Raw genomic sequence first — 21,357 nt, 5'->3', positions numbered from 1 at the left:
GCTAACTTATGAAAAGAAATGTGCCTCGGTCCAAGAAGAAGGCCATGGTGACTCAATAGGAGTTAGGGGGATTAGGCTATTTCTAATCGTTGGCAATTTTAGTTTCCAAACATCTGTGCTAATTGGTGAAGGAAGCACTCCAGCATACATGCCAATCAGCACACAAAGCACAGTAAGGGTCAAACAAAATCACATCGTTTTTAAGTCGATAACAAGCCGGTAGGATGCTTCATGGCTCTCTTACCTTCAGCATCTGCTCGTTCTCGTTGGCGAAGAGGGAGACTGAGCCAAAGACTAGCTTGAAGAGCTTGAGGTACAGGTTGGAACGCTCTTGGTTTGCTGGATGGAGGAGGAGAAATTTTATCAAAATGCAGCATGGTGCATTTTTGCCATGTTTGCACGAGACAGCTCCAAACAATAGCGGAAACCTAACACTGTGAAAGTGAAATATACATAGCAACTATTCCAAAGTGATGGAATGGCAGAGAATGTGATAGAGAACCAATTACTGCACATTTACATTGCATTTACAAATAATATATATTGTAAAGGATATATTCATTTTGAAGTGCAAGAACAATCATTAGCAAGAGATTTTTCAAGCAGAGAAGATAGCTAACCTAAATTATCCCCCACCAGATCTTAGATCTCTTTTCAGGACTGGTAAGTGATAGGAAATTAAAAAGAAAATTGAAAAAAACACCTTTACTGGCATTCTGATCAGTGAGTTGACAAATACAATTCAAAAATCTTTCCCATAATTTGTATTATGCAACACTTGTCGGGAGGGTGGGGGAGGGCTGAAGATGACATAATCAAATTCTCTGTGCTCAAGTAAACAGGTTACACTCACTTCCCATCTCCTCCATGCGCTCCAGCAGGTACTCGACCAGGATGGTGGCAAAGGTTGCCGACGTGGAGAGGTTGGCCAGGAAAGAGTTGGCGATGAGCTGCAGGGCGTAGTTCTTGTAGATGCGCTCCACCATGTACTCGATGGTTGTCTGGAAAATCTCGCGGAACGCCAGCGGGTGCATCATGTTGAACTAGGAAAAAGGAACAGCGAAGTTATCGGCAGATATGCCTTAGTCTGGAGGACATGTGATGCAGTGATTTGTAATACTTCTAGAAGAACTTAGTGGAGAAGTCAGATTACTGTATATGCCAAATATTTCGCGAGGTTTTTATTTTCGTGAATTTCGCGAGTCAGCTGCTATTCGCAAAATTAAAAACACGCAAAAATATTGACTCTAATGCTGATATGATTGTGATGTATACGTATACATGTGACAGTTCAGTACAGGACTCCACCATCGTGAATTTAACCACTCGCGAAATTGTCGGGAAGTCCCGATTTGCAAAAATTTAGACTTGCGAAATATATGGCGTATACAGTATGCCTGACAAACAATGAAATTAGAGTTCTGCCCTTCTGCAGGAACACACAAGCACATTGAGAACACAAGACACACACTAACTCAGTACGTCATAAGAACAGACAGTCTGTTGTGGCAGTCTTCAACCAATTTTTTACTCCCTCGAAAATTAGTAATGAAAGTTAACCAGTATTACCAGGGCATCAGAGGGCATTAAAGGCTATCCTGCTGGTATTTGATTATACTGTTTGTATGATTATATTATCATCATCATCATCATGATCATCATCATCCTGATAATGATCATGATCATGATCATCATGATCACCACAATCATCATCATCATCATCATCATAACCATCATCATCATTATTTATCTGTTTATTCATTTGGCCATAAAAACTGCTACATACATAGTCATATAGACAATGCATCAATACATGTACATATAAATAAGATGTACATTAGGATACATGAAATAGTGAAATGAAATGAAGGGAGGTAGTCTCATTCTCTCACCACTCCAGCAAAGTGTTCCAGAACTTCCTTCTCCTCCTTTAACCGGACGCTCTGGGTGTTTGCTGGTCTAATGCTGGTCTGGCCTGATGGGGAGATCTGGATCTGGTAGATGTCCAGCGCCTTCAGGGCTGGTGGGCAAGGAAGAAGAGGAAGAGAGGAGGAGGATGAGGTTTCAATCACATCACGAGCTCTAACAAAGATACTTTTAGGAGCATATTGGGCAAAATGAGTTGCAAAATGAGTTGAAAAACATTGTGTTTTTACAGGAAACAAAAAATATGCTGGTGAGATTGATCATATGTCCCTAATAGATCAGCAAAAGAAAAGATAGGAATATCTGGATATTCCATATAATATTCCTCATTGCGTTTTCACTAAAAAACATTGCAAAGCTATTTTTTCTGATTTTATGTTATGGCAATGGCTATCAAAACTTTGGGTGGTACAGTGTATGTGTGAGCAAAAATAAAAGTTTCTTTAAGAAAGAGTAATTTGAGTAGAATTCACTACATGAAAACTATGGGAAAGCAATCTGTTTGTAGTTGTGTGACAGAAATGAGATTATGAGCATCAGAGAGGACGAGAGCAGTAAACAAGATCATATCACAAATACAACACATCAGCATTACAATAAACAATACTGCGAGTACTATAAACTTACCATGTTTGACGAGTTTGATGAATACAGCAGTCTCTTTGGGATGAAATTGTTTGCTTTGGGGATCTGCAAAAAAAAATCATGGTATACAAGAAATACAAGGCAACTTTTAATTGGAGTAAATCCATGATGGAATCATATTCATGTTGAGTTCAGCATTAAAGTACATACGAGCATGTGCCCCTATATGCTCCTCATATCTTCATGTGTGGAAAAAAAAATTCACTCAGCCATCACAACATACAGTGATCTACTATCATTCACTGTGAAAGACTCTGTGGATATTTACATGTTTTAGAAAGACAACAAATACATTGGAACACTGAAATGTCTTAGATTTGCTTTACGCAAATAACTTGACAGACGTCAGCACAATAGCTGGTGTAATCGTGGCACTTATGTGAAGTTCTGTAGCCACAGTGGTGCCTTCATTAACCAATACGGTCCCAAACACTGAAACTAAGTTAATACCATATCACAAGTAGATTGTCCCACTATCTCTCAACCATTGCTATCTTGACCTCATCTCCATCTTAAAACACTGGGGTAAAAACACCACACTTGATTGAACATCTGGATCCGGTTCCAGAAGATGGCATCCCACTAGGGACTGGAGGATGGACTCACCTGCCACCACCTTGCAGGCACTCACTCCCCAGGTGATGGTCTTCACACCGCAGACCACCGTCTTGACCAGGCTGCGGCAGTCCACCACCGAGTAGTTGTTGAAGTGGGTGAGGCCGGTCGGGAGGTACCGCTTGGGTTTTGACTCGTCCTTCTCCCGCGTGGGGAACAGGGAGGAGAGGGGCGCGGTGGTGATGGAGGACACACCCGGTGTCGGGGGAGGCACAGTGGTAGTAGGGGTGGAGGGTGGGACGGTCGTGCTGGGGGTAGATGGAAACACCGGTGTCTGGGGCGTGGTCGGGGTGGGCGGGGGCTGCGACGCGGCGGCAGTGGTTGCCGCACTGGAGACGGTGGATGAGGAGCGTTGGGCAGGTGGGAGCATCTTCTCCTGGGCTGCCTCCTGTTGCTGTCGGCTGTCAAAGGGTTAAAACAGAGAGAGGATCAAGATAGCTGATCTCACAAGATTAACATCTTCCATTTCAAGACAGCATAGTGGTGACACTTCAATGAGGTGGTACAATTTCTGTCATGAGGATAGTACATAGCTGATGTAATATTGATCACCATTCCACTTTCTTGAAAACAATATCAAAATTGACTCACAACCTGTAATCTCATACTATCATCACCTCAACCTACCTTTTCTTCTTCTTCTTCATTTTTGTGAGGGTATTGCCTTAGGGGAGTGAATTAACACTTCATTATGCTAATTGCTTAAAAAAAGAAAAAGCAATTCATGCCACTGTACAAGGTCAATCCGCAGCAAAAATGGTCATCATATTAAATTCCAAACAAATTCCACGCCTTCATTCATTCAATGACTGAAAAATCGCATACAGTATGCATCAGCACTATTCTTCTACGTACACGCAAACAAAAATATACACAAAGAAGTGTATTCTTCTTGTTATACTCTATGAAATTCCAAGCCCCAATTACCTGTGTAAAACCAAGATTATTATTATTACTAGAATTGTTAGATTATTACAACAAAATGTAAAGTGCAGTGGTACAAAAAAGACTTTGGTCTTTATTGGTTGATGATCAATATTGAAGCATTCTAATAACATCCTCTCCCCCTCCTGTACACTATATCCAGATATTAGCTCATTGAGTAAAATGTACTAGGGAAAGATGCGTCATTTGTGACCATGCAGGCATGCATCATGAAAGGGAACACTAGTCGCATGGCAACTATACCCTCTTCTCTCTTACCATTTCTCGAAGATGACCGGGAGCTGATTCTCGGCGATCGTGTGGAACTTGAGAACAAACACTTCCAGCATCCTCATTAGGATCTCACGGGCCTGCAATACAAACAATTTCTGCTGTTTGTGAAGATTTTAAGGGGGGAACAAGGGGACAAAAAAAAGGGGGAGAAAAAAGAGGCAGGAAAGGGAGGGGGGAAAGAGACAAAGAGATAGGAGGGATGAGTGAGTATTAAGCGCAAAGACCATTGAATGAAATGAGCTGATGCAGTATTTGTTTGGTTTTGGCTTTTTAAATGGGTATTTAGACTCTTTTGAGAGCTAGATTTATCTCCTGGCGCAGTGACCATCACAACCAGCAAAGATGCTTATAATAGATTATTTAGGAATTTTTTTCCACTTTATATGACACTTTTTCCAGCAGCATTAAAACTTACGAGGTAAATTAATCATGCCCATATGATCTGCATTTCACAGCATTTTGTTTTTACCTCAATGCAATGCCAAAACACATTGTGTTTTTAAAATTTGTGCCTACGTGGAAAAAAAAAAAAAATTGGCATCTTTTTTTTATCAAACAATTGTGTGCTTTGCCCCACTGATCAAAATATGGCAGGAAAACATTATATGATGGGTCTTGCCAATTTCCTGATAGGTACAGAACCATTAAAAGCATAATCAAAATAAAATAACAGGTTGCTGTCAGCTGATATTAAAGGCAATAATATCAAAAGCATAGCATATGCAGGCTGCCAGATTATTTCAGAGTTGATCTTCAGTCATTAATTGATTAAAACAAACATTCACTGAATGAGAGTAAGACATACCAAGCATTAATGGCTCAAATAACATGATAATAATTCTTATATCAATGGATGCCAGAAATCAACCAAAATCAAACTGAAATAAAGGATTTGTTGTTGCTAAGTTAGTGCACATGCATAACATAAACTTTTTGCCTCATCCTCCTGATCCAGCTGCATCATTAATCATATCATAAACCCTAGATTAAGTTCACACAGGTTTACACATTAGAGTGTTGATATGAGTATTCGAGCCCAAACATTTGATAAACTGAAAGCATGAACCCCTAAACAAACAGATTAACAAAGCATTTTCTTGATGAGTTTGAATGAAGCACTAATTTACAAGCACATTCCAGATTGGGTATTGGCAATTATTTTGCATGAGATGACAAAATAACCACAACACACACACACAAAAAAAAAATCAACTACAGCTGGCAATGATGAAAAAATAAAATCATAAACATAAACCACAGCATAAAACGAACAATTTGAATAAAGATGTTATATGAAAGTAAGGTGGAGACTGAGGATAACTGTATCTTCACAAGGATGTAAAGAATGATTTCTCAAAGTAAATGTACAACTTCAGTGACACACAAACATTTATGAACACTACACATTAGCGGGTCTTACCTTTCACCTGCACATGGCAAGGCATATACACATTGATGATGTTTTGTCTGTTTTTTTTGTTGTAATCTATTGAATCACTCGGTAAAGCAGGTACAACAGATCGGATTAACAATTTGTCAACCTTAAATCTACATCACTGGTATTTCACAGTCTGCACACATATGCATGTGATGTGATATGGATAAGCCAAGACAAATTTCTGCGCAGTTTGATATTGGGGAAAAATGATTTGTAACTTTGTGATACGTTGCACAAAGCACCAAATGATATGAAACATCACTTTTTTGTAACAGGCATCATTTTGTGAATGCACACAAGCAAAGTACACTGCAAGTTGCAAATGACAGAAAGGGAAGAAAGAATTCGTCAAATCTCATTTGCTTTTGCCCATTTCCATTTTTTGGTATAATACAAAGATGAAAAAAATTGCAAAAAAAAACAAGGAGAAACTGTCAATTTGAGGAACAGAGAAAGATTGAAAAAGGAGGGGTACATGCCTAGCTACAACCTTCTCATTAAAAAAAAAAAGAATAGTTTGATTCACTGTGAGAGATTCTATCAGTACAGAATAAACTTTTGGATGCCTCAAACACAGGCATCAAGGAGTATTTAACTTAAAGGGGGAAGTTAGAAGAGACTTCAGCCATAAAAGAAAGGACAGCACAGATAAACACAACAAAAGCAAATAGAGAAAGTGATACATGACAATGCTGATAGAACAGGCGCTGATAGAACAGAGCGATGGCAAGATGAAATAAGATAAAGACAGGAAGGAGAGGAGCAACCAGTTGGAAGAATGTGGAAAGTCAGTTAGAAGGGATGAGAAGAACATCAAAGAATGCCAGAGGAAAAAAAAAAAAACATGTTGAAAGAGGAAGAAACATTGACATCACGAGGATTGAAAGAAGAAACTGAAGAGGAAAAGAGACAGACATAGCAAAGAAAAAATGATTAGAAATGATTGAGAGAAGAATAAAATTGACATGAAAAACAGGACAGGGATTGGGAACTGGAAAAACAGATATATACAAACTTGTGCATACATAGATAGATAAATCTATTGTGATAAGTAGATAAATCAATACTGACAGACAGAAAGAGTGAGAAAAAGAGATGGAAAGAAATAGAGAAAGATAACAGAGAGATAGATACATAGATCAGCACATAGGTAGATGAATGGACAGATTCTTGTACATGTAAGTTGGAAGAGAGAGAGAGATACAGAAAGATAAAGGGAGGCAGTGAGAGAAAGATATAAGAAGGTGGAGAGAGAAAGATATAAAAAGGTGGAGAGAAAAAGACATAAAAAGGTGGCGAGAGAAAGATATAAATAGGTACATAGAGAGAGACATAAAGAGGCAGAGAGAGAAAGATATTAAAAGGTGGAGAGAGAAAGATATAAAAGGGTGGGGAGAGAAAGATATAAAAAGGTGGAGAGAGAAAGATATAAAAAGGTGGAGAGACAGCAAGATATTAAAAGATATAGCGAGAGAAAGAGAGAGAAAGAGCAGGAGAGACTTACGTTTGCACCATCCTGCTCGCTCTTCTGCCTGATACACTCCACGAGGTTGAGGAGCAGCTTACAGGACATGGTCTGGATGTTGCAGGGCAGGGACTCGTCGTGGACATTCTTGGAGAACAGGTGTACGGCCATGGAGAGGTGCTGGAGGGGTAGCTGCTGCCTCACGTGGTGGACCAGGTCTGCCAGTGTGCTGTATGCAAGGGGCCTGGTAGAGGGGTGTGATGGGGGGGGGGGGGCAGGAGATGGGGCATGGTGGTGGAGGAGAGGCGGTGTGGAGTGGGAATAGAGGTGGTATGAGGTATGAGGGGAAGGGGTATGGGGTACGAGTAGAGGGGGTATGGGGTGCAAATTGAGGTGGTGTGGGATGGGAGGAGGAGGAGTATGGGGTGCGAGAGAGGAGGTGTAGGGGTGGAGGGGGAGGGCATGGGGCAGGAATAGAGGTGGTGTAGCGTGGGCGAAGGGGGGCATGGGAAAAGAGAAGGGGCATGGGGGTGTGTTGTTGTTGTTATTTTAAAGATCGAAAGAAGAGAGAGAGAGAGGGGGTGTGGTAGAGGGTCATGGGGGTGGAAGAGATGGGGTATGGGGTGGGAATGGAGGTGGTGTGGGGTGGAAGGAGAAGGGGTATGAGGTGGAAGATAAAAAGGGAACACTTTCAATCAACCATCCACAGCAGCAAGTATCATGCAGCACATTTTCTCTCTCATACGCTGCAACCATGTATGTTAGCAAGCCTACAACATTAATTACTATTGAGACAACTTGCCTCTCTCAAAACTGATATGTGTACATATAGATTGATAAACTGGTAAACTGGTAGACACCAGTTTCATCTCTTCGTGAGCAACAAAATAAAATGGAAAAAAGAAAATAACCAAAACATGAAGGGGGTAAAGTCTGTACACTTTAAGGATTTGTTGTTGCAAAATAAGGTCTGTTTGCTGCAAACTCATCTTTGAAGAAAATCTAAAATGATGCAAGAACCTGTATATAGGGTAGAAATGAAACCATGAAATATCCCACAATTTGCCTGTTCAACAATTAGCATAAGCATAAACTTGCACCATAAGAACTGCACGAAGTTATATTCTTGGGTTACAGGTCATATGAGGCATTAACATGAAAAACAAAAATTTTCTTTCAGTGGAAACTGGAGGTGCACATGAACCTTACAGAAAATGCTTGCCCGAGTATGAAATGCTCTTACAATTCTGAATATTTCAGACTCTAAAATAGGAGACAGTGCTACCTCTAATGTCACTGTTGACCTTGTAAGCCAACGATCTACACTTGCTATAAATGCAAAGTGTCCTAGCAAAGTGTCCTGCTAGGACACATTTCTGGTTATCTTGCTGTTCTGATACGAGAAATGTGAGAGTACTGGAGCCCATTGCATAAAAGTTACAATTATGGTAACTTTGCCATCCAATGGTAACTACCATGGCAACAATGCTCAACAGCCAATCACAATCAAGAATTCCATGGAAGTTACCATTGGATGGCAAAGTTACCATAATTGTAACTTTTATGCAATGGGCCCCTGGTGTCCGGTTCTTACCTGAGGGACTCTTTGCTGGTCCAGCCACTTCCCACCAGGACATTCTCCTCGAACAGCTTGTCGATGCTGGGAACAAATTCTGTGGAGAGAAACAAGAAATTTTGTTGGCAAGGAATCCTTACATTGTCTATAATACTCGGCAAACATTTCTTATATAAAACTCCAGTGTCATCTCTTTCAATATGTGAATGCTGGTTAAATAATTCATGCAATACCGAACTGTTTTGATTTCTAATGATATACTTGGATCAGGCTTTAATCATTATGATCAACACAATCAGTAATGTGAGATAGTTTCTTGGTAGTACTATATCTACGGAACATTATATCCATCACAAGTACTCTTACATATCCTTGTTTCATTGATAAAATGATAAACTCCCACTATGTGCCTTTGTGCTAGAACTTTCCTGTACAACTACAGTGTACAGATTAACATATTCAGATTCTGTACAGCCAGGGTAAAACATTGCATTATTTCAGTGGGAGTTTTTAAAGACAATGATCATATACTTCTTCCTACTATAAAAAGAAATAGAATCCCATGGCATTTGTGAAGCATGACTTGGGGGAGTTTGCTTACTATTTCTAAGGTCCGTGCCGAGAATGTGCCTGGCTGCAATCAGAAGCTCCTTGCGTAGGTGAGCGACCTCGCTCGGACAGTTTGCAAACAATCCCAGCATGCCCTTCACCATCTGAGACGAATACGAGTTCACAAGGTCCTGGGGAAGGAAGGGGAGGGGGCATGAAGCATATGCAAGAAGGATCAATAGGAAAATACGAAACATGAATTGAACACTGGCAACTTCTCGGACATTAAGTATTCCCAACTGCATACCGCAAATATCAGCCCTTCTACATTGGCTATGTTTGATAACACAGTGGTGAAGGGTTTTCATCTGTAACAATGCACTTCTAAACCACAAAATCAAAGAGAATAATATGCAACTGTTTATGAGTTGATTTGGGCCTACTGTTCAAAGTAAGGATTCCCATTGTTGGAACATTACATTTCTCTTGTACATACATACATAGCAATCTGTTTTTTCCTGGGTGATCATGACTGTACAATCCACACACCAATCATAATATTGCATACTATACTTGTGGGATAGCAATTTTGCCTGATCAAGAGCAACATATTTTGTAATATCTTCTTAACATCAGTTTGTGTCAAATACATGCCCCATAAATAGTATCTGTTTGATAAGAAAACTATGCAGGGTAGCAAAGTTATCATACATTTAACCCTAATCAGGCTGGGCTTTTTTGGCTATGCTATATCTTGGGGGGGGGGGGGGGGGGGGGGGGGGGGGGGATTCCGCTCCCCCCCCTTCAGATCTCGTCCTTGACGCACCGAAAATCGGCACACGCGACGCCCGCGATGTATTCTATCAATATGTATGGTTGCTTTCTCCGAAAAATTATTCTTATATTTTATATTAATTAATTTTTGTAATTTATGCATAAAATTAGTTTTGGGCTCTAAATCACTTATTAATGCTCCAATTAAGCTAATTTCTTTTAAAAAATGTTTCTTGTATCATTCTTCTGAGACATAGGATAAAAAAAAATCTGTATCGAAATCAATTTCTTATGTATTTTATTGTTTTTTGATTTCTTATGTATTTCTTTGTTTTTTGACCTTTTGTTTTTTTTGTTTTTTGGCTAAAATTTGTCACAGACATTTTTCAAAGCATTATTATGCTAAAATAAATTAATTTCGGCCATTCTAAGTGAAGACATGAATTCTTATGTGAATTAATTGAAAAAACACAATTTGCATTGGATTTGTACACAAAAATCACGTTTTGGAGCAATTTTGGGGTTGACAAATTTTTTTCGAACGGGCCTCGCATCAAAACAGTACGCGCGGGCGCAACAATTTGGGTCTCAAAAGTTGCGCGATACTTGAAAGAAAAAAGTCATGAAACATCGTGGCGGGAGCTTATCGCGTTGCGAAGATATTGCGCGAAACGTCGAGGGGGGGCGGATTCCGCCCCCCCCCCCCCCCCCGCCTGATTAGGGTTAAGCATAAACCATACCAACTGGATTGTCTCAGATTTTATAAAATAGTTGTTCACTTTTCTTGATCCTGTCATATTCATCAAACTGCTGAGAATTACTCTGCACAAATTTGCAATTAAAGGTATCTAAATTGTGAAGAGTACATCATATGTCTGGGTACACAGATACACTTACTTCACAACCTGCTATGCTTAACATACCTGATATATCTTGATGATGTACGCCAGGAATGAGAGCGTCTTGATTTGAGCAGCGATGAAGTCCACGTACATCTCCTTGTTGAAGTTCGGGGAAGCTCTACGCACATATCGAAAAACACTGAAGGTTACACAGGTCTGGATACATGTGTGTGCAAATATATAAGTATTGGTTTCCACATTAAAACATAAGGGATAACCTTGTCAGGTAAAGAATTGATAACAATGAAGGCTCTTTATGCGTCAGCCATGCTACAGACAGACAGATGGATATATATAATGCCAGTAACTTCTGCAGTGACAAGCATTTGAGATGACATTTAAAAATGTGTATGTTACAGTAAGCGATGCATGTGTGTGTGGGGGGGGGGGGGGGGGAGGGTTGCTATCACCTCTGGCATATGGCAATTACTCTCCTTTGTTATATCAAACCATGCAGTATAATCGTTATCTATGATTGTGACTCTTCTGAAGTTACCACTTTATGGTTCTTTTTCATTAATTTTACTGAATTTTGTTTGTTTTATACATTTCTTTCATTTGATGAAGTTGATTGTTGTGGCAGAACTGACAAGTCAGCACTATGGTAACCATTGACTCCTTGTAGATTAAAGGAGGGAGAATAGGTTAATTTCGAATGTCAAAAATTGCTTCGTCATGTTACCATGTAGTCCCATACCTTGCTTGCTGTGTAGGTTGCAGACCGATGGTGTTCATGACCAGAGGAATGAAGTCGGCCACCACATTGTGGACGTTCTGCTTGTACAGCTGATACATCAACACCACGATGATGGGGTACTCGGCTAAAACCTTCAGCGAGTTCACTCCTTTGGGCAAGATTGTTTGCTGTGATTTGGAAGAACAGAAATCAGACAAATCACTGATCAAGTTAAAACAAGCATGAAATAGGCGTACCTTTCACACAGAGTATCAGAGCATGGTCGTTACTGGATGTCTGTTGGCTTATGCAGTCTGTAACATGCTTTTACACAGAAGAGATCTCGATAAACCATGGACTACATTTAAAGGCATTATTTACCATTTGCAGACGACACAAAAATCCAGCTTTAGTGCTTCAAAATAGTTCTGAAATGTGAGTTAGGGATAGAAACAACCAGTGTAAAAGGGTTAATTAGTAAGAGAACAATAGCTATAACAAAATTGTCTCTAGACTAAACCATCAACAGTTATGGCTTAGTGAGAAAAAAACAGTGAGATCTTATATCTTAGGCTTTACTGCAAAATTTTTATATGGTCAGATGTTTTGTGATAGAATTGACCTACACTTATGCATAAAATGTGATAACTCAAACATTTTTCAACTCACTGCTCCAAATGGTAAACAATACCTTTAAACTACCTTCATGAATTATGGCTAATGTGTGTATTAATCAAAGTCATGTGATATCCAGTACATCATGACGCTGCCCTACCTGTACTTTCTGGCCGTCCCCTTGCTGTATGGTTATAATGGTCTGACAGGAAAAGCCGGTACGGTCCACAAACAGCTGGATGTTCATGGGGTCCGGGGCCGGAGTGCCCGGAATCACATCGAGGAAGTAGGTTTTCTGCACACCAAAGAATATAACAAGGAGTTAATGCTAAAGAAGGACTAACAGCAATATTGTTGCACCTTAGCTTTACTTAAAGGGATCATAAAGTTTTGGTTAAGACCTATTATAATTTCGGGTTTCTAACATCTTTTTTTTTTTTTTTTTTTTTAAGATAATAAGAAACCTCTATTGAAATGTGAAAGCGCATGTAATTCCAAGAGGAATTCAACACTTATTTGATGAAAACTGGTTTCGAAATGGCTGAAATATCCAAAACAGAGAAATCCTAAAAGGTGGGACCCACCTTTTATTATGATCTTTTTGTTTTACTTTGTTTTTGGATGTCTCAGCCATTCCAAAACCAATTTTCATCAAATAAACTTTGAATTCATCTCAGAATGGTATGCTCTGTACTATTTCATAGTGTTTTCTTAGTATCTCCCAAAAAGTTAAAAGCCCATATCCTCATCTCCATCAATACTATACCATCCATTTAATGGAATCTATCAAAAATGAGAATCATTTGGTCTTGGTTAAGATTATTTTCTGATATACGTAAAACATGGGGGCTGGTCTACATGAGAATGATAAATCTGTTAAAGTGGACATTGTTGCATGATTAGTATTTGGTGCTCAATCAGGTATGATGAATGTTACAGTTTTTTCAACTTGCTGCTGATTCTTGACATACAATATTACCTCAATATCGCAAGTTTACATGAACACATCAGTGAATAAGGTATGTAGAAAGGCAAAATGCCTTTTTCCTTTTAAATGCCCATTACTCCTCCCTAACAGAAAAGCTCTAGATCTAAAAGGCTACATCACAGACTGCAGATATTAATAAAGAATTTGTTTGAGAACTTACCATGTTGACTTGGATGTCCTTGTAAACTGTCTTCACAAACTGGAGAAAATGCTGCACCTGTACACGAAATATGGGAGAGTTAGGAGTGCAAAATTGTACAGCGACTATGACAAAAACAATGTTTGCATATTGCAATAGAAGTTCCATAGCTGCAGGATCTACAAAAGATGTTATATAAACAGACATGTCACATTGCTGTCCTTGAGATCCAAGAAACACTGTCTTTTTTTTTTCCAGTTTACAAGTGCATATCTTGATTAATTTCATCATAGTTCTATATAAAGTTTTATAAGTTTTTATAAAGATTTATAGGAAACTAGGAAATCTTGTGCCCACTGGCTTCTGGTCTCAGCATTCATTCAAATCTTCATTTTATGCACTCGATGTGTGTAAAAACATGTAATGAGCAGGAAAGTAAAACCATGGAATATTTCATTCTGTGCCGCAATAAAGATTCTTTTCTGGTCAACAAAAGTATATAAACGTGTATCACAGTACTGGCTTTTTTTTATTCTATTTTGTTTGCTTGTTTGTTTGTTTGTTGTTTGTTTCTGGTCAACAAAAGTATATAAATGTGTATCACAGTACTGACTATTTTTTATTCTATTTTGTTTGCTTGTTTGTTGTTGTTTTGTTTGTTTGTTTGTTTGTTTCTTTTGGTAATGTAATGAACTGTATGTTGCATATTGAGATGTTGACACAGATAAATTCATTGCAATACCAATTTGAGACAGGAAATTCTTCACTAACTCTTCCCTGAAAAACAACACAGAAAGCAACACCCACTATATTTACATAAAGATTTTGTTTTCTCACATAGATCCACCACAGAATCTCATCCCCTTCATTCATTTGAATGCATACCTTTCCTATAAGGAATGGGAGGGCATTTCATGAGCATTTTGTCAGACATTTTTTTTTTTTCTGACAAAATAGCTCTCAGCCAATCAGATACAGGGATTTCAGTAATTTATAACAGCATGTGAGAAAAAATATCTGACAAAAACGCTTCATGAAATGCCACCCAGACGTGTTCTAATCAGGTACATTATGTGCTGTCACATCCTGAAATGTCAAGTCTGACAGGCAATGGCCACATCTCTGATTTGTATTGATTTGTCTCACATGACCGCTGAAGAAGCAATGAGACCGACAGCTTTGAGTTTCCTCGGAAGGACTGAGCTGTAAAGACAAAGTGCCTTGCTTATGTTGCGTTTACAACATGTTTCCGGCGGTCATGGCAGCCCCGTTTGCCTGAAATGTGTAATGCGCCGTGGGTAGATGAGACATTTTCCGGTTTTCCCCTCCTTGTATTCTACTCTTGTTCCTTCCAGTCCTTGCCCCGGTGAACACACAGCTATCGGACGCTGTTCTCACGGCATCGGTCAGGCTAGACTATCAATACTTTCTGTTGTGTCCCACAACACACCACCCCCAAGTTTTCTTATGGCCTATTACTCGCCATCATGTTTTGTTGTGTTCACCCCCGTTTTATTACATACAAGGTTTCTTATTAGCACCGGGACTGCAACGGCAAATTTGTTGACAGTTTAAAAATCTGACAAGGCATCCACGGTATCACTGCCTGTCACGTTTGACTATCCCCTCTCACCGTGTAGTCTCACATCCATCCCATGTTGTCCATGGTGGCCTGAAACTTGACTGCCATGACAGGGAACATGGTGTAAACACTGCAATAGGGGCCCAACCACTGTAGCCACGAGGCACAAACCGGGAATCTCGTTTGATAGTCCGAGGTCTCGTCCATTAAAGCCACAACAGCTTTTTGCATCAAGGACTATAGAGAGCCCAATCTGATTCTGCAATTCCTAACCCCTGTACAATTACCCTCCAAACAATTATCCCCCAAGGACAATCAAACCCTTAGGACAAATGACCCATCCACTGGACAATCACCTGCGGGGAAAGTTGTCCTGGGGGTACTGTAAAACCAGAAATATTAATGGCATGAAACTTTTGCAAATTGGAGCTGACAGTCTTCTTTTTTTCTTTCTTTCTTTTTTGCAGCATGGAACTTTTGTGAATTGCTAATGGCATTCAAGGCATTGTTTGTACAAAGACTTTTGCAAATCTCGGCTCCTCACAAAATTCACAAAAGTTTCATGCACGCAGAAATGTCTGGGTTTGCCTTGGAGGATGAATTGTTCTACAAGGGTAGTTGTCCATAGGTGGTAGTTGTACTGGGCCCCATTTCATAAAAGATGTTAGGTTAGCAACTCTTGCTGGAATGTCAACTTCCGTTAGCAAAAACCAATCAGTAAGCTGGATTTTTGTCGCTACAATGACAATTGCCATTCCAGCAGGAATTGCTATCTTTATTATATCAACTTTTTATAAAATGGGGCCCTGGGGTACGTAATTGTGTGGGGGTGCATAGGTGTCCGGATGCGCCCTTCCCTATACCACTCCACTCATTTCCCCATCTCACCTCCGGCTGCATGGCGGGCCGGTAGTACTTGTGCAGCTCGATGATGATCTTCAGGCAAACCAGCACGTTCTCCTCATTCTCCGTCTCCAGCAGCGAGAACATCAGCTCCAGGATCTGGCGCACGAACTGCCGCAGGAGCTCATTGGTCGGCATCCGATGGAGCAGCTCCAGCAAGAGCTTGCGCAGGTGCTGGAGGGGATAGATAGATAGATAGATGGATGGATGGATGGATGGATAGATAGATAGATAGATAGATAGATAGATAGATAGATAGATAGATAGATAGATAGATAGACAGACAGACAGACAGACAGACAGACAGATAGATAGATAGATAGATAGATAGAAAGATAAATAGATAAATAGATAGATAGGTAGGTAGGTAGGTAGGTAGATAGATAGATCGATAGATAGATAGATAGAGATAGGCACATAGATAGATAAAAAGTATTTTATAGGGATAATTCACATCTCACAGTCAGAAGTCTGAATTGCACAAGAATTACATCCTACAAAAAAGAACAATAGTGGTTCCGAAACAAGTATTGGTATCAAAGAAAAAATGTAAAGTAAAATACACACACATACCTAAAGCGAGATCTTATCACAGAGGATACTGACGGGCCAAGCTGTAAACTGCTCCCTCATATTACATTGCAAGGGCAAGGACAAAGGTGACAAGGGTTCGGTATTCACTCTCACCCTTTCACCACCTCACACACAATATTCATAACTAATAGCATTTGACTTGTTTTTCAAAAGGATCATTCGATGCTCAATAGTGTTCACATGCTCTTCATTTGTCATTACCTCCGCCAAGGGAGGAGATTATGTTTTTGTTACCCTTGGTTTGTGTGTTCGTTCGTTCGTTCGTTAGTTTGTCCGTGTGCAAAATAACTCAAAAAGTAGGTAATGGATTGGGATGAAACTTGCAGGAAAGGTTGAGACTGACAAAAGTAACAAACGATTAACTTTTGGTAATGATCCGTTAATTTTGGGGGAATTTATGAAGGATTTTTGATGTTTTGGCAGGTAGGGTCAATGAACTTGGGAGTTCTGGCTGTGCGTATTTGAGGCTTGCCTGCGCGCACTAAAGTGCGTGCTCTAGTTTCTGCTGGGGCGAGGCGCGCCGTGCAGCTGAGGGCTTATGACGTAACAAAGGCTTCTATATTGGGAAATCAGTCGACTTTCAGCACCGATGTTGTGTGTACGTATGATATCTCTATGGAAGAACAAGATCAGTGTAGTGGTGGAAATACGTTGCATGCTTGGCGGAGGTCTGCGCTCTCAGAGTGCTTTTCTAGTTTCTTCATATTTTGGTTTAAATTTTCTTGGACCCAAAGCAAAACCAGCATAGACAAGAGACCACAGCACAGCAAGTGTATGAAGCCGATCATAATATTATTTCATGTCTATCAAGATTTCTCCATTTCTCATTTCTGGCTGGAACCAGGTGCGAGCATAAACACGAGGGCCCAGTGAGGTAGTTTAGAACCAGTTTCCATGGCAATGAATAGCTATGACATCACACTTTGACACTCTATTACATTTTCCACATGAAGACGAGTCTTGGACATGTGTCTCGGCAAACTAAACAGCACCCGAACTAACCTGGAGCGGTGACTCGGCGATGAACTGAGGCTTCTCATCCTTCAGGACCCTCAGGAAATGAGGAATGGCTGTTTCCAAGAAGGTGTGGTACTGTGATGAGGAGATGATCACCTGGTTGTCGAGAGAGGGAACAATGTTTGCACGTTTTCATCGCAATTCGTGACATTCATAACAAAATCTACATAAGGTGCACTCCCGTTATAACGAACACGGTTTTGATGAAATTCCGGTAACAACCAAAAGTAAAAATTCAGGCCGCAATATTATCCACTTGACGTATTTTTATTATTTATTTGTTCGGTTTTAACAAAATTTTTATATAAGAAAAGAAAACTGCCAATCCCGAGGACTTTGTTATAATGAACCTCCAAGGTTGTATTTTCATTACTACATATAAATGTATGCAGTGACAGTCCACATATACACATGACTGTCAGCGGTGACAGCTTTATGACTGTACACACTACATTGTACATCCTTCAGTGACTTTTGATCAATCAACAAAATGTTTTGGCCTTCTGCATGAAGCCAGAAATTATGCAAATGCAAAGAAATTTTTCTTACAAGTAGATAAGACAGTTCCCTGGAAAAAAAAAAATATGTTGAAATACAAAAGATGTAATGAGGCTTTCAGACAGAACAGGTAGCAGCTGTTCTTGTTTTGAATGTATCTTCTTCTTTGATTCCTTTTCTTCAATACAGACTCTCGTCACAAGAACTATTGTTAAACATACATGTACACTGTAACCGCTATCAGAAAAGTGGATACCAACTGAAATACACTCACCTCAAAATTTTCGCTAATTTCTTGTGCTGCTTTAAGCCTTGTTTCATCCGCTGTGTATAATCAGATGATAAAATATAGCAATTTCATTCACAACATCAAAGGCACAAGCAAACACACAATGCATCTAGAGTTATGGTAATACATGTTGTGAATGGAAGAGTTGTTGACTGCTAATACTTGGTCTACTCATTTTGAGACCTACAGTAGGTATTGATATTCCTGATATTGTGAATGTTATCCAAATGTTTAGATATGAATGATTATGTCTGAAAAACATTTAAATTACTTTGTTTATATTCTAACACTCCTTGTTTACACAAAACAAAAGGAAAAAATGATGCGAGGTGATGACCAAAAAAAAAAAAAATCCCAACAAAAATAAAAATCTGTTATATCATGGAATTGCATCACCTCTAATGAATATGCCCTACTTTCATTCACCAACCAAATCATTTGCATTCAGATCTTTTCAGCTTATTTTGACGAACATGGCTGGCACGTTGGAAAGCACTCTGTAAATGTCTCCAAGCAACACACAAGCACACCATCCTCACAAAACATGTGCACTGTAGTGGCACAAAGCAGAATGAGTGAGCTCGCACATCGCCGGAGCTTCAAACAAAGCACTTTGCCTCCAGCTTCTCCAATACTTGTTGTCATCATCATCATGCAAATGCATCATTTCCATGAGCAGGTGAAAATGTAACATTTCTACAGAAGCATTCAGAGGTCCCCAATGTTCACCCCCCCCCCCCCCCCCTCTCCAGACTTGTCCTCACAGCATGCTGCATTCAAAAATTTGTAGCACCCTACCCTGTGGTAATAATGCCTTATTCCTGTCAAGAGGTTTCAATGTGTGCAAACAAAGTCATTCATTATGTCACTGCAGCAATACAAAAATCAAGGGGAAAGGGGCACAGAAACTGAACTCGTTACTGTTTGTTTGTTAGGAGAAATTAATCTTACTAATTGCTACAAGATTTTTTTTTTACGGTAAGGGGGAAAAAAAAAAACACAGGGCGACTCACTTGATCTCGAGTCTGCAAGGACTGTAACATTGTTACGATATTTGTTCATCACAGATGTAGGGTCGTTTCCACCTGAGCCTGTTGGCACTGGCATCATTGAGAACTCTTCCGCGGCAAAATTCTCTCTTCAGCACTTGTTGGATGACTGCATTTCAGCATTCCTTTCTCAGTTCCTATAAGAGATACAACATTCACATTACAATAAGTCAAGTGAGACGAAAAAAAAAATAACAAAAGCACACATAAAAAAGCAAGGCATCTTTGTTCAAAAGTGCAATCTCACATCAATCATATAATTGTATAGTACGTCTTTATGTAACTGAGCAAACTGTTCTGCCTTCCTGTTACGAAATACTGTAAAAGTGAAAATAAAAGCATGTGAATATTTTTGCATGCCATATGTTCTAGTAGTTGATGTCTTGATTCTGTGGAATTAAAAACATCTGAACTTCTTTTTTACCCGGCCAAGTGCGAATAATCAGTCATGCAAAAATATCCACTTTTACAGTATTGTCCTTCAGCCTCAAGAAAGTCATAATTTGATTTGTACGTGAATTGTAAGCAATTATTAATTTATTCAACATGTTGCAACTTTTATGGTTGGATTATGGTACTACAGGCACCAGAGGGGCCTGCAGCTCCCCACCCCCTTTTTGGCTCTTAAAATAATAATATTAATAAAAAAAAAAAAAAAATCACACACACACACACACACACACGGAAGAAAAAAACATGACTTGGAAGGGCTCAACTCCAAGATCATTCCCATCAGGAGGGAAGGGGGCATTGACCTGGACCCAACCAATTATGAACACTATCCCCCACCCTCCCCCAAATAATAATTTTTTTTAAAAAAATGAAAAAAAAAATGTCCTCCTCCCTTATAATATGTAGCAATACATGCACAAATTTATATCACTGTTCACAGAAAAAAATATTTTAGACAGTCTTTGGGGATAATGCCTTTATACACTGGGCAAACTTCCATATTGCACAAAGTACAGTTGTACATGTCATTTGTTTCTAAAGATGGTTTACATGTACAATGTACATAATGTACAAAATAGATCACTCTACAGGGTAGCTTCATTGTGGATCTTTTGAAGACTGTATCACCTGAAAAGGAGTAACAACTTGCACTTGATGTTCATTAATTTCGCACATGCACAGTGTGAGATGCCACAAGAAAGCTACTGGCTGGAAAGCCCTTAATTAGCAGCAGATTTTGTATTACATGATTCTGTAATATCAAGTTACTACATGTGTAGTCCACCACATCTGCACTGCCAAACCCAGAACCTCGTCACTGAATATACATTAAACAAATGGTTTAAGTGAAATTAAACTTATGGTGCTGTGGAGAAACACTGCACTGACATCACTGAGAAAGCTGTCTGCTCAAAATCATTCCTGGGCCCTGCACCTATAATGTATACTCTCTCCAGTCCTTTGATTGTGGACATAAATTCCTGCCTCCTGTCATCATTCACTCACCACATCTCCGACCAGATCACCCATCAAAGCACAAGTGCTCGGTGGAGTAAAGCAAGGTGCCCATAATTCAACCACAACCCCATCCAAGATTCGACAGCCAGCTACACAAATGTAGAAACCTACGCTTTTGCGAGGTTGAATTTTGGCAAGGGGGGGTCCAACCTTGGTGCATGGTTTAACTCTTGTAAAATAATACTGCTCAGACTGGGAAAAAAACCCTCTATTTCATAGTCTCTCTCTCTCTCTCTGTAGATCTACATGTAACTTCTTCTTCACTTCAATATATGCCAAACATACACATACACTTGTACACTTGCATGTACACAGTGTACAGCTGTACATGTACTAGATCTACCTACACTCGTATATATCTATCCTGCAATTAATCATGCACTGTAAGCCTGTGACACTCACAGTGTCACTAGAAACTATTCAGCAACA

General features: G+C 39.6%; 1 protein-coding gene across 1 annotated transcript in view; it reads right to left on the bottom strand.

The window, feature by feature from the left end:
* The window catches only part of LOC140243787 (transformation/transcription domain-associated protein-like), a 107,280-nt gene extending 87,731 nt beyond the window's left edge, over nt 1–19,549 (bottom strand). Inside the window, exons 1-18 of the mRNA XM_072323456.1 lie at nt 19,423–19,549; nt 18,395–18,444; nt 17,608–17,718; nt 15,997–16,185; nt 13,548–13,604; nt 12,560–12,694; nt 11,806–11,972; nt 11,130–11,226; nt 9,485–9,623; nt 8,902–8,980; nt 7,347–7,551; nt 4,390–4,481; nt 3,178–3,587; nt 3,112–3,123; nt 2,554–2,616; nt 1,893–2,020; nt 854–1,043; nt 245–339 (exon numbers count right to left, since the gene is read on the bottom strand). Of these exons, the coding sequence (XP_072179557.1) occupies nt 245–339; nt 854–1,043; nt 1,893–2,020; nt 2,554–2,616; nt 3,112–3,123; nt 3,178–3,587; nt 4,390–4,481; nt 7,347–7,551; nt 8,902–8,980; nt 9,485–9,623; nt 11,130–11,226; nt 11,806–11,972; nt 12,560–12,694; nt 13,548–13,604; nt 15,997–16,185; nt 17,608–17,718; nt 18,395–18,444; nt 19,423–19,519 (2,316 nt within the window). The 5' untranslated portion in view covers nt 19,520–19,549. The remainder of the gene's footprint in view (nt 1–244; nt 340–853; nt 1,044–1,892; nt 2,021–2,553; nt 2,617–3,111; nt 3,124–3,177; nt 3,588–4,389; nt 4,482–7,346; nt 7,552–8,901; nt 8,981–9,484; nt 9,624–11,129; nt 11,227–11,805; nt 11,973–12,559; nt 12,695–13,547; nt 13,605–15,996; nt 16,186–17,607; nt 17,719–18,394; nt 18,445–19,422) is intronic.
* Between the last annotated feature and the right edge of the window lie 1,808 nt (nt 19,550–21,357).

The sequence above is a fragment of the Diadema setosum genome, chromosome 20 (assembly GCF_964275005.1).
Source record: "Diadema setosum chromosome 20, eeDiaSeto1, whole genome shotgun sequence".
Classification (NCBI taxonomy): Eukaryota; Metazoa; Echinodermata; class Echinoidea; order Diadematoida; family Diadematidae; genus Diadema; species Diadema setosum.
The sequence above is the reverse complement of the archived record's forward strand: the minus strand, read 5'-3'. Positions and strand labels throughout refer to the sequence as shown.